At 43.8% G+C, this 17,715-nt stretch overlaps 1 protein-coding gene across 2 annotated transcripts in view; it reads right to left on the bottom strand.

Annotated features, from left to right (window-relative positions):
* LOC124718855 (protein AAR2 homolog) overlaps positions 1-17,715 on the bottom strand; it is a 115,069-nt gene that overhangs the window by 74,356 nt on the left and 22,998 nt on the right. For both annotated transcript variants that reach the window (XM_047244480.1, XM_047244479.1), the window contains exon 2: positions 6,615-6,730. In XM_047244480.1, coding sequence (XP_047100436.1) covers positions 6,615-6,730 — 116 coding nt within the window. The remainder of the gene's footprint in view (positions 1-6,614; positions 6,731-17,715) is intronic.

The following is a 17,715-nucleotide window of genomic DNA, read 5'->3' as shown; positions in this document are numbered from 1 at the left end:
CAGAATGGCTTCACATCGAGGCTATGATGCCTAGAAGAGTCTTTACAACCTGCTGACATGAGAATAGCATAATCTTCGCGTCAGAAGCTTGCTTCTACTTAACCATTTAACAGACTCTCATTTTTTCTGCCGTGACTAATTTTGTAAGCTAAGCACATCATCCGTTACAGCATACAACTGGGGCCGGGAAATGTGGCCACAATGCGTGGGTTCAGACATTTACTTTTAAGAGGCACAAACAGATTTGCTTTACCTCTGGTAAACTCAAGAGAACGACGTTATAATCCAGAATCCGCATTAAACATCACGTTCCTTCATTACCAACTGGGCAGAGCCGGTTTATGTTGGGAAATGACATAGGCGGAAGTCATAGTAAACAGAAATACTGTCGCCAGTAAACTTACTTACATAAGAAAGTTTTATTTTATTTGATGAACCGATAGCCATTTAAAGGAACAGGGCTCTTATTTTACTTGTACTTGATTGAACTAGAGACGTTGAAAAATTTGGTGCTGGACTGATTCAAATTTGTATCTCCTCTTTAGAGGATCAGAGTCTCGCGGAACAGTGTAGTTCAATCATTTCGTTCCTTTTCCCAAGACTGCCATCTTCTCTAGGTCTCCTCCAAAGGTAAGTATGTGGGTCCAAATCCGGATCCAGTACAAAAATATTCATAATTTCATGTGCACACCGGCCTGCTAGTGAAAATTAACATGAACTTTTAATGTCTGTTCATGTGTTGTCAACATTTGTAAGAGGTGTCTTACTGTTGGCGAGTAAGCAATCGATACTTAAGCTATATTCATGGATGATAAAGGACGGTAGGTGTGCGGTTCGAATGAAAGATTTCTTTACCTACCATAATTCAATTTCTTTACATCAATTTTTTCTCTCAACATCTCGTTCTTTTTTATATTTTTCTCTCTCTCTCTCTCTCTCCCCCCCCCCTCGCCCCCTACTCTCTCTCTCTCTCTCTCTCTCTCTCTCTCTCTCTCTCACACACACACACACACACACACACACACACACACACACACACACACACAAAATCTTTTTTTTTTTTCTCGACTATCGGCCAGGCACAAAAACGTGTGTGATTGAGTTTCTTAGTTTTGAGTACACTTACGAAAGAAATATAAAAACAACTACGAGAGTTACTGATTTATGATTCTTAGTTTGCAGTCAGTTCTGAGTATTATTAGTAACTACGGTCCACCCCCTAAACCTAGTTACAGAAATGCAAATCAGACGCATTACGTATTCCAGGCCATGGCAGTCGCGTCTTTGAGACACCAGCTATGGTCACTTCCCAGCCTGCTGTAGGAACACATCGGTTTGTCTTCTTCCTGCTGGTACTGTAACTGAGATTTGGCAACAAGGCAAGATAGGTTTGGTAACTCTGCGATTGATGAGTTACATCCTGGTGTGAACGAAATTAAGCCTCAAAGTTCACTTGATTTTTCCAGTCATTTCCACTTAATAATCTGAGTTATTATCGCTTGAGGTGTAACAAAAGATTGTAAATTTTCAGCCCAGTAAAGTCGTTGCACGTGGAAATCGCAACTAATCTCGTCCTTTAAATAGCGGTTTATGAGATCTAGCCACTATTGCCCTTTAAGAGGAAGCCAAGAGACATACCTCTTCGCTAGCTACGTGGTAACCTGCTGACCTGTGAAAAAGCGTCTGTTTTGGCTCGCTGTTCCAGTCTCACTGATTGTAATGTTTTCAGCCCTTCTGTGAAAGAGCTACAAGGAGTCAGGATCAAACATCAATAATGAAATCGCAAGAAAATATTTTCGGCTCACAGTGCAATGGTGAAAAACTTACAATGTCGCACAACAGGTAATGCCTCTTCCCACGGCTGACAAGCAAATTTGGGTTTCTAGGAGCACATAACTTTGTTTATGAAATGCCACATTTGCATACCTCTTGAGTACGACACAGTATACCAATTAAATACAGACCCAATCGAAAGCTAAGTGGGCAGTATTTTACTAATTCGTGCTGATAAAGGCACGCTTGTACACAGATACTCAGTTTTATTAAAACAGACTTTCGTCATAAGCTTATCGTGGGTAGTTTAATTTCATTTCTTATAACACAGTGCACAATCTTCGCACGGTTTCATTTAGTGTTGTTAAAACAATAGTAAACATGAGAGAGAAGTTAATCATCAACGATATATGCGAATTCTCTGATGTTATCTATAACAGTCTGACAATACACATGCAGTTTATTGATTACATGCATGTAGAAAACTTGTTCTGAGTCAAAGCTGTCAAACAAGGTTTGAAGATGAACATAATGCCACTACCACATGACAGCTAATGTAGAAAATACTTTTCTGACGTATTTTGGCACGGTGCGCTCTCCCCATACATAATACAAAAGTTTCGAGATGCATATGCTGCCTGGTCGCCTATTAAACCTGAAAAGAACAAAATGTCGAAAAAGTTAGCCCTTTTTCCACATGCGGCTATTTTGGGTTGAGAAGTGAAGGGAATTATGTCCAAAGTTCCATTAGATTGATAACTTCAGCAGACAACAGAATTGCGTTTTAAAATTGTAGCAGTGAATGTACTCGAACTCGCGACGTCTTATCTACAGTGCGCGACGCTTACCGTTACGCTACTGGCTGACATGTAGCTACAGAAGCTCCAGAAGTCACCAACAATTCCTCCAGAACATCCGCACTTGCTTTGAGATACCGCATACGGCCGAATCTAGACTTCTGAGAGACAGACAGTTACAGCATTTATTGTGCATTGTTTGATGTTTTCAACAAACAGATAGCGCAATAGAGTAGCTCAAGTGAAAAGGAACACTTCCTATTTAAATTTCTGCATCCTACACTGTTGGCAGTTCTGTGTATGTGGCAGTTACGTGATTTTATTTCGGCAATTACAAAACAGAGTCGAATGTAAAGACTGGGTAGCCGAAGCAGCTAGTTCATGGCGATACGGTCAACCAAGTAAATGAATGTACTGAACATGCTGCAAACCACTACAGGGAGCCTGTGTGTCAGAATTCTCATCCAGTGTGGCGCAACGGCGTTATGATGTTTTGATTGGAGATAGGTTCATATACTTACGGTCTGGGTTCGATTCCAACTTCTGCCGATGGTTTTTGATAGGGAGAGAGAAATTCTGTTCCCTTCTGGCTACGGCAAGTGAAGAAGGTATCATGACGTTGCGGTCTGAAATTCACATTAAACATGATATTCCTTCTCTAGCTAGACATTAGGTAGAACCACAATAAAGTCAGGAGTGGCGACATGTAGAAACTCTATCACCAGTATCTTGTACTAGTTATTTATTTCTAGTGACGAAACAAACGCTATGTAGGGTCACAGGACACTTATTCCATCTTTTATTTGAGCTTCTGCATGTCGATAAAATTGATTCTGAACTGGGAACGCAACTCAGACCGCCCTTAACGCGGAATTTGATCCCTTCATAACAGTACAGCTCGACTAAAATTTGTTGTTTGTTCAAAACTGCAGATTCCTCAACACCTCCACATATTGCGCGTGAGTGGGTTTGAATCCTGGCCCAGAACTAAAGTTTTCATTATGTATTATCAAGCTCTAGCACGAGAACACTTATCTGCTGGTGGATAATAAATCATTTTTATTTTTAGTGTATTTTCATTCGTTGTCAACACTAACGATATCTGACGTTTTTGACTCCCAGTGAGATACAGAACTATTTGCGAGATCACTGTAAGTTCAACGATGTTAGTCCGAGCTGCTGGTGGAGAAAAACTCGGAAATTCGGCAGCTGACGTCTCTTTGTGTGTAGTCTACAACGGTATGTATGGGGTTCGATTCCCAGTTAGCACTGAACTCATGGTTATATTATTTCTAGTTCAAACATGGTCACATGTCGCTGCTGGTGTAACAAACCCATATTTAACATTCATTTTCTCTAGAATATAACAGCAATAGATGCCGGGTTGGAGTCCTGGGAAGGAAAAAATGTTTCGTCTCGCCATTTCAGTTAAAACATCTTGCTATTGCCATGAAAATCCGATATGTCACATTTGACTGTGCTTCGATAGCAATCCGATTAGGTTCTGGGTTCGAATCCGTGTCCAACACAAAGCTTTACCTCACAGCATTTCAAGTAAGTTACTTGTGAAGAAGCAATATTTAACATCTCTCGTAGTTCGTTAACAGGGACAATAGATGCTGGGTAGGAATTCGCGTCTGTTAAAAATGTTTGCGTTATGCAATTTAAAGTTGATATTTGCTAACTGATACTGTCTAAAATCGAGGTATGTCACTCTCTGTGTACCTAATCAGGAATGACTGTTAATTTCCGTCAGTCACGAAATCTTTGCTTAGTCTGCATGAGCTGGGTTTGAATCCATATGCGGAACGAGACAGTTCGTCGTGTCATTTGAAGTTTATACATATTCTCATCTAGCTGTTCATGAATAACTGAACTTTTTAATGTCATTTTGTGTTAAATAATAAGTACAGTATGTTACTTTGAAGAGGAAATCATGAATACGACGAACTTACTATGTGCATTACCTATCTGACGTAATAATGAGAGTGGTAACATTTCACGTATTTCATTTATTGTAATAAATGTGAGCTTACAAGCCTTAAGGACAGTCTTATCTGTAATAAGGTGTTCTCTGATATTTGTAGTATCGTGGTATTACTTTACACCTTGAGTTATTGCGATACAGAGAAGTGTTTTCTAGTGGTGACTTGTTGGAACCATTTTAATAGTCAAACGACTGTACCGCGGAGTGATTAGAGGACCTGTTAGACAGCTGCATTATGCGGGTTGCATGCGAATAAGGCGAAATGTTGTTCAGGTCGTTCGGATACTGTTGAGTATGACTCTACATAGTTGAGAGGGAAAAAAAAGGAAAAAAATAATAAAACACACACACACACACACACACACACACACACACACACACACACACACATTAAAGAAACCTTTATTCATCACAGTCTCAGTTATCCTCATCCATAACGGATAGAAGTTTTACTAACTAAAATATGTGAGCTTCCACATGATGGATGTGCATACGGTCCCATTATTCTCTCGAACAAATACTGTTCTGTTTACCATTTTTTTTTCCTTGAGGTAAAAGCTAGGGATTGCCATTTCACTGTCTCACATTTTGCAAATGGTTACGTCAGTTGGTAATGTGCTGCCTCCACTCCACAGTGTACACTCGATGTGTTCGAGCATTTCCCACTTCATACAGTAAAGCCTTAGCTACAATTAGACTGTCTACTCTTTGCAGATGACATAGCACTACTTGGAAAAGGTATCACTGACACATGAAAGCAACTTTAAATATTGCTGGAAAAAGCGGGGAAAATGGTAATACTAATTTTGTGACCGATATGAAAATAATGAGCTCAAAATTGGCAATGAGAAAGTTTTCCGTGTTAAGGAATTTAGATACTTAGGTGACTGGCTCACTGAAAATTGTAATGAAATGGAGGCCATGCAATCAAAACTTTCAGAAAATAAAAAGAGCATTCCAATTAACAAATAATGTTTTTCCTGGAAAGAGACTGAGCCACAAGCACTTAGCGTATCAGGGAAACTTACTCTCCAATACTAAAATTATAAGAACAATGAGAAGTAAAAGAACATAACATTATGAGAAAAAACGTATGGGATGGAACACATCACCCAAAACCCTATGCAGAAATTTGAAGGCAAATTCCTAGAATCACACTTACACTGCGCATGTGAAGATTCCAACTCATAGGCCGTGCAGAAGGAATGGGTCAACTCACCAGATTCACATATTCTCGGAATGTAATATTACTAGACCCAAATGGCACTGACAAACAGAACAAAGATCTTGAGGAATTATAATCATCAAATTTACAGGATCAAGATGCAATCAGGAAATTCACACAAACACAGAGTTTTGAGGAAGTGGAGAGAAGGATCGAATGACACGCACAGATGGAGCAACGGATATACGCCCACAAGTTGTACGTGAGGGAGCACCGAGCTGAGAGGAAGATTACAAGTGTCAATTTCACGCACAGCTGAAAGACCTGTTCATTACACGAGAAAAATCAACAAAAGTTTCTTTTTACACCTACTAGAACAATGAGAAAAATCACATAAACTGTAAGCAAACAAATCACAGTAATACTAATTGTATTTCAGTAATCAAACTACGGAAAATCCACGACGGAACAATGACAATATTATGAAAAGGACACATTACTACTCACCGTGTAATGGAGATGTGTAATCGCAGACAGGCACAACAAAAAGACTGCTAAACAAGTAAGCTTTCTGCCCAACAGCCTTCCTGTGAACTAAACACACGCGCAGACATTCACACAAACACAAATCAGAGACAGTGGTCACACGTGTGCGAGTTGTGTTTGCACGAACGTACGTGTGTGTGTGTGTGTGTGTGTGTGTGTGTGTGTGTGTGTGTGTGTGTGTGCGCGCACGCGCGCATCGTCTCATTCAGAAGAAGGTCTTTCGGTCGAAAGCTTACTTGTTTAGCAGTCTTATTTTGTGCCTGTCTGGGATTCGTCTCCGCTTTATTTTAGAAATGGAATATTTAGGCGTTACAGCACCGAGAGAAGATATCACGTGGGGGCTGACCTTTAATGTCCAGGTCCTCTGCATCCTTGTCCCACCTCCTGACAACAACTTCAGACGTCTTGAAGTCGTACATAAAGCCAGAACGCGGTGCCGTGTCACCCAGCTGGTCAGTTGCACTGCAAGCAGAAAATACTGGGTCGGTGCATAAGTTTGTAGCAGTTTCCCATAAATTTAATAAATGCAACAGACAGACATAACAGAGACTTAAGTCATCATCAATAATAGTGTCTCCTTCACTATTTACAACAGTCCGTCACGGTGGACTTTTCGATTCCGCGACTAGAAATTGTGAGGTTTCGAGGCGAAGAACTCGCAGAGCTACATCCGGTGCCCCTTTTCACCCAGAAAAGAAATTCCTGGAACATTTTTCGACAGAGAAGCGAAAAGGCAAAAATCTGAAGGCACGAGGTCAGGTGAATAAGGTGGTTGTGGAATGACTTCCCAGTGGAACGAATGGAAAGTGTGCTTTGTCAATGTAGCAGAATGCAAGCAGGCATTATCGTGGACTAGAACCGCTTCACACAGTCTTCCTGGTCACCGTTCCTGCATTGGGTCTGCAAGACCTCTCAGTTCTCGACAATAAATGTCAGCAGTGACGGTAACATCTTAGGGAAGTAATCCGTAGTACACCAAACCGTCACTGTTCCACGAGATACGTAACGTGCACACCACAAGTCTTTGTAAGGAGAGCTGCCACTTTGTTTGACCTCGACCATTCGTTTCTTTTCCTTATTTTAGCATAAAAACACCATTTCTTGTTACCGGGGACTATACCGGATAGGAATGGTCGGTGTTGTTCACGAGCCAACTGGTGAGCTGCACGTATAGCCAGCAGCTGATTTTTGTGATTTTGGCTCAGTACGTATCGTACTCGTACACTTGAATTTTGAATCTTCCCCGGTGGATGCAAATGTCAAACGACAGTGGAACGCTCACAGTTTGTCACAATGCCAGAGAGCCACTAGTGTCAGAATGATCCTCCTCAAAGGGAACAGAACTATTTTCACGGTGTTCTCTCTCAATGACATTATCCTCATACACGGTGCAAATGTTTCTGGCAGCATCCGTTGCTGTCACCCCTCTACTGAACTCACACAGAAGAATATGTCGGAAATGATCCAATTTCCCTGCTCGGCACTCTATTTTCTGGCGTATTAAATACTGACATGCAAAACAAAAACACTACAATCTTATGCTCCAATCTAATATATGACTGCCAGTAAGCCATTCCGACAGTGACGTAAGAAAACAAAATTCCATAAAATATTTTTTAATGATACATTTTATCAGTTGGATCCTTGTGCCAATGAAACAAGGTAACAGAACATGTAATGACATACGCAGAAATAACTCAACGGGAAAAAATGTAAAACAATAAATGTTGAACAATTAAATTACAAAATAATAATAATAATAATAATAATAATAAATAGAATATGCAACAGAATATTTGACCATGACAACCAAAAAAATCTTGATAGTGCAAGTGGCTGTACTGAACAGCAATAAACTTCAAAAGAAGTTTTTGGATTTCCATCCCCACAAAAAGCAAAAAAAGAAAACTGGAGGAAGATGGTCACAAGTTCTGGATCACTACCACCCTGAATGATTGAAAAATTACTGGTAAACTGAAAGTTATATTAGAAATAGTTATTTATGTGACCCTTAAGAGACCTAAGTCAAGTACAAAAGAATACCGATAATAAACAAACACGATATCAAAATTTTTTACATTCTGAAGGTCAAGGAGATGGGAAATCATTGAGGAAAGTTTGTTGGTATATAACCACTTAAGTGTAGATTTGGAATAACTTGTGCAAAATCACGTAAAATCCAATGTAGATAAACAGTTAATCCTACTTTTCCGTTTGTTTCAGTAAGTTACTAATACCGTAATACACTCTAGCGAGACATTAAGTTTATTACAACTGACCACGTACCGATGAAAATGTACTCAAAAGTAGGAGCATACACATCTACATCTATACTCTGCAAACCACTGTGAAGTGCACAGCAGAGGGTATGTCCCACTGTACCACTTAGGGTTTCTTCCCGTTCCGTCCACATACTGAGTGCGCAAAGAATGAATATTTGAACGTCTGTATATCTGCCGTAATAATTCTAATCTTGTTCTCGTGATCCTATTGTGAGCAATACGCGGAGGTTTCAGTATATTCTGAGAGTCACTATTTAAAGCCAATTCTTGAAACTTTGTTAACAGACTTTCTCGGGATAGTTTACATCTATCTTCAAGAGTCTTCCTGTTTAGTTCCTGTTACACTCTCCCACACATCAAAGAAACCTGTGACAACTGATGCCGCACTTCTCTGTATACGAGCAATATTCCCCACAAGCCCTATTTGTTGCGAGGCCCACACACTCGACCAATTTTCTAGAACGGGTCACACGAGCGATATGTAAGCAATCTCCTTTGTAGACTGACTGCACTCCCCAGTATTCTACCCACGAAGTCTACTACCTGCGTTACCCACAACTGAGCCTGCTCCATTTCCTATCCCTACAAAGTGCTACACCCAGCTATTTGTAGGAGTCGGTCGATTCCAACTGTGACCTATCGGTATTATGCTAGGTTTTTACATTTTGTGAAGCGCACAATTTTAGATTTCTGAATGTATAAAGCATGATGCCAGTCTTTGCACCACTTTAAAATCTTAGTAGGATCTGACTGAATATTCATGCAGCTTCTTTCTGACAGTACTTCATTATATATAATTGCGTCATCTGCAAACAGCCTGAGGTTACTATTAATATTGTCTGCGAGGTTATTATTATACAAAACATACAGCAAGAATCCCGATGCACTTTCGTGGAGCACACCCGATGTTACTGACGATGACCTTCCATCCGAAACAACACACTGCGAAAGTCATCGATCCAGTCACAAATGCCACTTTATACCTATATGATCAAACTCCTGACAATAAGTGTAGGTGTGGCACTGACTCAAATGCTTTTTGGAAATCAAGAAATACTGCATCTAACTAACTGATTTCATCTGAAGCTTTCAGTATGTCATGTGAGAGAAGTTCAAATTGGGTTTCACATAATATGTTTGATGTTTTCAGAAACGATGTGGGTTGGCATGAAGGTGGTCATTCTGTTCGAGATACCTCATCGTGTTTGAACAGAGTATGTTCTAAGATTCTACAACAAATCTGTGTCAAGGATACTGGACAGTAGTTTTCTGGATCACTTCTACTACCTTTCTTGCACACGGGTGTGACCTATGCTTTCTTCCAACTACTGAGCACAGTTTTTTGTTCGAGGGATAGATTATAGTCAGAAGATGGGCTAACTCAGCAGGAAACTCCATATAGAATCTGATATGAATTCCACTGGATCCTGGAACTTGGTTCAGTTTTTTAACACTTTCAGCTGTTTACTAACATTGCTGACAGTAATAGGCACAATCCGTATCACTTCTGGCAGGGGGGCTACCTTCGTAGTCTCAAATGTTATTGAATTTAGCATATATTAAAATTCAGGAGTAAGTAAGAAACACATATTTTTTTGTTTTCTCCAAAAAAATTCCTGCTCCGAGATACAGGCCTCCAAAGATACCATTACGAACACCATTTTGAAGATGCGAATATCAGAAATTTTTTTAAAGTGCTGTATCTCTATAACAGTTCTAGATATTTTGTTAGAGTTTGTTTTATTTTAAAGCTAATTGCTTTATGATTACAATGGTACCCTCTGTTTGGACATAGCTGTCAAAGTTCTTTTACTGTCGTCTTTTGAATTTTTTTCATAATTTACAGATTTCTTTCCCCCCAAAAATGCCAGTCCACTTTAAATGCAAACAATTTTGGTTAGGCTTTACCGCGACTGTTATTGACATTAAATGAAACCTGCTTATTTATCCCCACAATGCGTTTCGAAGGTTTAAATCTCCATCATCAGGTGGATTTACATTTATTAGTACGACATATGTCTGTGTGTTGTGTTATGATTTTTTGGAGGAACATGTGGCACTGTCTAGTGGGAGAAACAAAACACTATTTTAGAACATGGTTTTTGACAAAAACCAGAACATATATCTAGCGGTAGAAATAAAATAATTAAAACAGAGAAATAGAGTACCTCCAATGGTCACAGGTTCCTTTCACTGTCGTAACACGTCACATGTATACTGTCGTATTTTGTAAACAAATATGGTGTCAGGAAACTATTAGGTGCAAGGCTCATATAGCAGAAGAGAAACATTTCCACAAAGTACAAAGAATGTACACTGTAACAACATTATTACAGGATAAATTCTAAAGAATTTTACAGAATAAATTTAAAGAGTTTTGCGAGTTTTGGAGATCTTTGTTTTGAGATGTTGAATACATGTATTGTAATAAATATTTCAGGTGGTATATAAATCCGATTTTGTCCAGTTAATATAGCTTAAACTTTATACTCGTTTATACAATAAGGTAACATGTTGCAACTTTTAAGTGCAATAATTATGTTGGCTACAGTGGTAAAATTATACGCAAATAACAATTTTGGTTGGGACGCTCAGACAGAAATGAAAGGCTGGATGCAGAGCGAGAGAAAGAGAACAAAAAAGTCAGAGGGAGAGAGGGGGTGGGAGGAGCGATTTGATGAGGACAAACTTTCAAAGCAGGGGTTCTTAGGAGTATATTTGTTACATGTAATAACTGCCTAAATGCTGAGGTAATACATTCGATAATGCTTCCAATGTACAGGTGGATGTACAGTTTGTGCCAGTAATTGATGTACATATAGTTTCAAGCTGACAGGGGGTACAAGCTGTTGGTGTGATGATATTTTTGTAAATGAGGTTAATCCCTTGTACATTTGGGGGATGTCATGATAACTTAACTAAATATTTATGGTAAATATTAAGGTAGGTGTGTGTGTGTGTGGGGGGGGGGGGGGTTAAAATAATCGAGACATATAAAACACAGTTGGAAGAAAGGAGAAAACTACAAGAATGACAGAAGGCCAACAAACACTAAAATGGACAAAATCAGACAAGATAACCATAGAGAGATGCAAGAAACAGGGAAAAAGAGATTAAAGACAAGAAAGCAGATTACCATGGCTGGCTGACCATGAGAATAAAAAAGGAGAAGCCAGCCACTCTGCAACATATTAAAATCTCCACCCTGAAAGCACTAGAGTGGAGGGCACAGAGGGACAAAGGACATGTGCTAAAACTTAGATCAAATGATAAAACCCACCCACACGAATAAAACGTAAAACTAAATAAGCCGATGAGGCGTTGTCATATAAAATTTGCGGCAACTAGTCCGGTAACCGAAGATTTCGTTGCAGGGCAGTCAAAGTGGGACAGTGCACCAGAATATGAACCACTGTCAACCGGGCATCGCACCAACACTGAGGCGGGTCTCCACGGCACAGGAGGTAACAGTGGGTCGCCCAAGCGTGGCCAATACGGAGCCAGAAGAGGACAACTGATTTCCTGCAAGAGGCCCGCATGGAAGACTTCCACACATTCGTAGTCTCCTTAATGACACACAGTTTGTTGTACATACTGTTATGCCATTCCGTCTCCCAAAGCCAAAAAACCCTACGGCATAAGTCATAACACAGATCAGGTTCAGAGGTGCCCATCTCCAGAAGCTGTTTCCGCATCGCCTGTTCGGATAGATTGTCAGAAAATTTGTTGCCTGGGATGCCGACGTGACCTGGCTGGGGTCCACGCAAACACCACTGAATGACGGGAACGGTCCAGGGTATATACGGACTCCTGAATGGACGCTATCAAACGATGGCGAAGGTAGCACTGGTTGATAGCTCGTAGGCTGCTCAAGGAGTCGGGGGACAGAAGAAACGACTCCCCAGTGCATGAACAGATGTGCTCAAGAGCAGGAGATATAGCCACCAGCTCTGCAGTGAAAATACTGCAGCCAGCAGGCAAGGAATACTGTTCAAAATGTCCTCCACGGACATACGTGAAGCCGACGTGACCATCAGCCATCGAGCAGTCAGTGTAAACAATTCACGGCCTCGGTACACATCAAGAATCGAGAGGAAGTGACAGCGGAGAGCCGCAGGGTGAACTGAGTCCTTTGGGGTCGTGTTAAAGGTCCAGACGAAGCCACGGCCTAGGTGCGCACTATGGAGGTGTACACAAATGGACCTCGAGTACAGGTGGTAAAGGCAAGGACTCCAGTTCAGACAGCAGGGACCGGACGCGAACCGCATTCGTGAGTCCTGACCTGGGGTGCCGCTGTAGGAGATGAACCAACGTGGGTGGGAAAAGGAGACGGTAATTTGGATGCGCAGGAGAACTATGAAAATGTGCAACTTAACTGGCGAGCAGTTGTGCACACCTGAGCTGCAGTGGAGGGACTCCAGCCTCCGCCAGGATGCCGGTCATCGGACTCGCCCTAAAAGCTACCGTCCCTAGTCCAAAGCCACAGTTGTGTACTGGGTCGAGTAAACGCAACAGAAGGTGCCACCGAAACATAAACCGGACTCCCGTAGTCGAGGTGGGATTGAACAAGGGCTCTGTAGAGCTGCAGCAGTGTAGAGCGATTGCATCCCAGTCGGTGTTGCTCGGGCAGCGGAGGGCATTGAGGTGCTGCCAGCACATCTGCTCAAGCTGACTAAGGTGAGGAAGCAAGTCAATCGGGAGTCATAAACCAGTCCTAAAAATCGATACGTCTCCATTACAGTGAAGGGAACGTAAGTAATGTAAAGTTCTGGTTCCAGACGAACGGTACGACACCGACACGAGTGCGTAACACAGCCGAAACTGGAAGCTGTGGGCTAGAGCCCAGGACTGCGTCTTGTGGATGGCTCCCTGTAGGCGTCACTCAGCAACACCCGTACTGGTGCTGCAGTACGAAATGCACACAGAGAGGGTGAGACGGACAGCCCTACAGCTGCAACTAGACCGTTAATGGCCACTAAAAACAGAGATACACTCAATACAGAGCCCTGCAGGACCCCATTCTCCTGGATATGGGGGGGAACTATGGGAGGCACCAACTTGGATATGGAAAGTATGAAGTGACGAGAAATTCTGGATAAAAAGTGGGAGTAGGCCTCTGAGACCCCACTCGTATAATGTGGCAAGGAGATCGTGTCACAAGGTGGTATCATACACTTTTTGTAAATCAGAAAAGACGGCAACAAGGTGTTGGCATCTGGAAAACACTGTTCGAGGGACACAAGATTGTTAGCGGTAGAGCGAATGGCGGAAACTGCCCTGGCACGGAGCCAGTAGGCCACGTAACTCCAGGACCCAACCCAATCGCCAACACACCATACGTTCCTGTTGCTTACAGAGAACTTCAGTGAGGCCGATGAACCAATAGCTATCCACATTGAGCTTGTTTTTGCCGGGTTTGAGCACTGGTATGATGGTACTCTCCCGCTAGTGCAACAGAAAGATGCCATCACACCAGATCTGGTTGAAGATCACGAAGTCGCTTGTCGTCAGACAAGAGATGTTTAATCATCTGACTGTGTATCGGATCTGGCCCAGGAGATGTGACGGGGCAATGTGCAAGGGCACTGAGGAGCTCCCACTCTGTAAATGGGGCATTATAGGATTCACTGTGGCACGCAGTGAACAAAATCACTTTCCCTCCAATCCGCCGTTTCAGAGTGCGAAAGGCTAGGGGGTAGTTCTCCGATGCAGAGGCTACAGCACAGTGTTCGACAATCGTTTTTGTGTCGGTAGAGAGCACGTCGTCGATGTTAGCGTCAGCGACACCTGTTGCATTCCGGCACCCAAAAAGACATCTGATCTTCGTCCAGACTCGGGAAGGTGACATATGGCACCCAACGGTTCAAATGTACCTCTCTCAACACTCCTCCTCCTGTCGTTTTATAAGCAGGCGAATGCGGACACGGATCTCCTCGAAGGCTATCAGGTGCTCCAGCAAAGGGTGCCACTTATGTCGCTGTAGAGCTCCCCGATCCTCTTTAATTGCCTCGGCGACTTCCAGTGACAGCGAAGGGACCGTCTTTCGCTGGGGACACTCTAGAGAACGAGGGATCGAGTTTTCCTCTGTAGTGACCTGCTCGATACAACATTGGTGGCACCGTGTGGGAGAGATTCAATGATGACAGCAGAGGTGAAGGCCACCCAGTCTGCCTCGTTTAAAGCCCATACGGGTAGGCATCCGTGGGCACGATGCCGGGGAAGTGACAGAAAAATGGGGAAGTGGTCACTACCGTACAGGGTGTCGTGCTCTCTAGTGGATACACGGGAGAAGTCCTGGGCTGCAAATTGATAAATCAATGGCCGAGTAACTACTACGAGCCACACTGAAAAATGTGGCGGCCCCAGTATAAATACTGGGGAGGTTGAAGTCGAGTTACTACAGTAAATCTTCAACAGCTCTGCCACGGCCAGTAAGCACGGTGCTACCCCACAAGGTGTTACGGGTGTTAAAATCTCCCCAAAATTGGAAAGGTTTAGGGAGTCGATCAATCAGTGCAGCCAATACGTTCAGGGGTACCGAACCTTCCGGAGGGAGATATACAGTGCAGTTATTTCCTGTGTCGTCCGTATCCTGACAGCCACAGCTTCGAGAGGAGTTTGAAGGGCACAGGTTCACTACATGCCGAGTTCACGACATAAACTGAAACTCCACCTGACACACTACTGTATTCGCTACAGTTCTCGTCATATCCCCTGCAGCCGCGAAGGGCAATGGTCCGCATTGCTGGGAACCAGGTTTGCTGAAAGGCAATGCAAAAAGCAGGTGTAAAGCTTAACAGTTACCACAGCTCAGCCAGGTGGTGGAAAAAACTGCCGCAATTCCACTGGAGGATGACACGATCGTGGGACTGGGAAGACACGAAACACTCGACGAGGCAGGCTACGCCACTGACTTATTTCCCGGACAGGCTATACCCACCGTGTCTGAGGGTCTGGCGAGATCTAGGTCCTCGGCAGACACCAGAATCTTCACCTCACCCTCAGATGCAGAGCTCGTAGGCAGTGGTAGTGTGGGTGCCACCGCAATTCACTCGGTCTCGGGGGTCTCCTTTCTGGATTTCTCTCGCCGATCATTAGGTTTCTCTGGCGAGGACGGCTTCACCGATTCAGTCTCCGGGACTGGGGACGATCGTGAAGTCCTACGACCGGCTGCTTCGGCCACTGGCAGGTGTCACCTTTCACAGTAGCAGAAACCTGTTAAGGGAGTGACCCGAGGGCCCCTTACTAGTGAGAGGAGCCGAAGAAGACTTACACTTCTGCAGCTGAGAAGTGGGGACTCGTGACCACGACGGTCGGGGTGACAGTGCCCCCGAGGAAGGTGGTGTGGGAGCAACAGGGAGGGAGGTGCGCCTCACCATCAAGGTGGCAGGTGTAGTCTTCTGGCTCCGAGAGCTGACCGGAACTCGCGGAACTGGTGTGGCTACAACTGTTCTCTTAGCGGCAGCGTAAGTGGAGGTAATAGCCACAGGATGTAGGTGCTCAAATTTCCTCTTAGCCTCAGTGTAGGTCAGTCGGTCCAGGGTCTCGTTTTCCACGATTTTTGTTTCTCGTCGTACAGTCCCGCAGTTCGGTGAGCGAGGGGGAATTTGCTCTCTGCAGATGACACAGATGGGAGGCAGGGCACGTGGAGTATCGGGATGGGACGGTCATCCACAATCTCTCCTCGTTATGCCGGAAGCACAGTGGGAAGACACGGCCGAACATCCGGCACTTGAAGCACCACATAGGGGGAGGGATACACGGCTTTACATCACAGTGATAGACCATCAACTTGAACTTCTCGGGTAATGTGTCACCTGGGAACCCGATTATCCCTCAGACCCCGACGGACACGCCAAAATGACCTCCTCGTCGCTCTAAGTTGGTGCACAGCTCGTCGTCAGACTGCAAAAGAAGGTCCCTCTGGAATATAATACCCTAGACCATATTTAGGCTCTTATGAGGCGTGACGGTAATGGAAATATCCCCCAGCACGTCACAAAGGAGTAATGCCCACGACTGGGCAGAGGACGCCGTTTTTATGAAGACCGATGCTGACCGTATTTTGGACAAGCCTCCCACCTCCCCAAACTTGTCCTCTAAATGCTCTAGAAAAACTGAGGCTCGCTTCGTCGAGACAAAGGAGTCCCCATCAGCTCTCGTACATACGAGGTGCTGGGGCAAATAAGGTTCACAGCCATCCTTAGCCTGGTATTCCTCCCACGGTGTGGCCGGGGGGGGAGGGGGGTGAACAATCTAGGATCATACTTCCTTGCGTTGTACTGAGACTCGGAAAGCTTAGAGATTGCTGGAGTCTGATCACCAGCAAGTGATGACGTGGCAAGCTTCATCGCGTGTCATCCCCCCTTACGCTACACCCTCCGACGAGGGGCCGACCCCACGGGCGCCACCCAGCCGCAGCGAAGGCCACCTGGCAGGACGGCCATTGCCGGGAGTCCCTGTGCCCCAAGGTGACGGCCATCCACTCATTGGCATATGTGGGGAGTTACCGGTGCAGGAATTGGCAGAACGATCCCTGTGCAGTCAGGGGACTACAACCGACAGGGTACGTGGCGGCCACACCACAACGGACTGGCTACCGTGCCGGATATGAGGTGCAAAGAATTCCACGGTCATCGTCGATGCAGAAAATGACACTGCACAGTGGGTGGACAAATACACACCCAGGAAGGTGTCCTCACTCAAGAGATGAAGGACGAGTGGGACTGCAATGCCACGATGTGATAGTGGGCTAAAGATTTCAATGGACGAAAGATAGAATGCACCGTGTAAGGCACTCTTCCCCAATCGGCTCTCTCTTCGGGAAAATTTTGAAAAATGGAGGTCAAACCCTACAGGGACCAGCACGTAAAGGTCGAACGGTGTCTCCTTTTAGTCGCCTCTTACGACATGCAGGAATACCTCGGGCCTATTCTAACCCCTGGGCTCACAGGGGGGGTGAAATGGGGAACTGTGGATTGTAGTAGGTGTTGTCGTACACTTCCGATAGATTTCAAACTGATGTATGTTGTTCTTTATTCTAACGGAAAGGTCTAAAAAATTTATTACTGTAATCTGTTTGGTGTTCAACTGTGAATTTTATACTTTCATACTAATTATTGAGTAACTGTTTCAACCCACTGATTCATCTTTTGTGCCACGGAT

The sequence above is a fragment of the Schistocerca piceifrons genome, chromosome 10 (assembly GCF_021461385.2).
Source record: "Schistocerca piceifrons isolate TAMUIC-IGC-003096 chromosome 10, iqSchPice1.1, whole genome shotgun sequence".
Classification (NCBI taxonomy): Eukaryota; Metazoa; Arthropoda; class Insecta; order Orthoptera; family Acrididae; genus Schistocerca; species Schistocerca piceifrons.
This window is presented reverse-complemented; position numbering and strand designations above follow the sequence as displayed.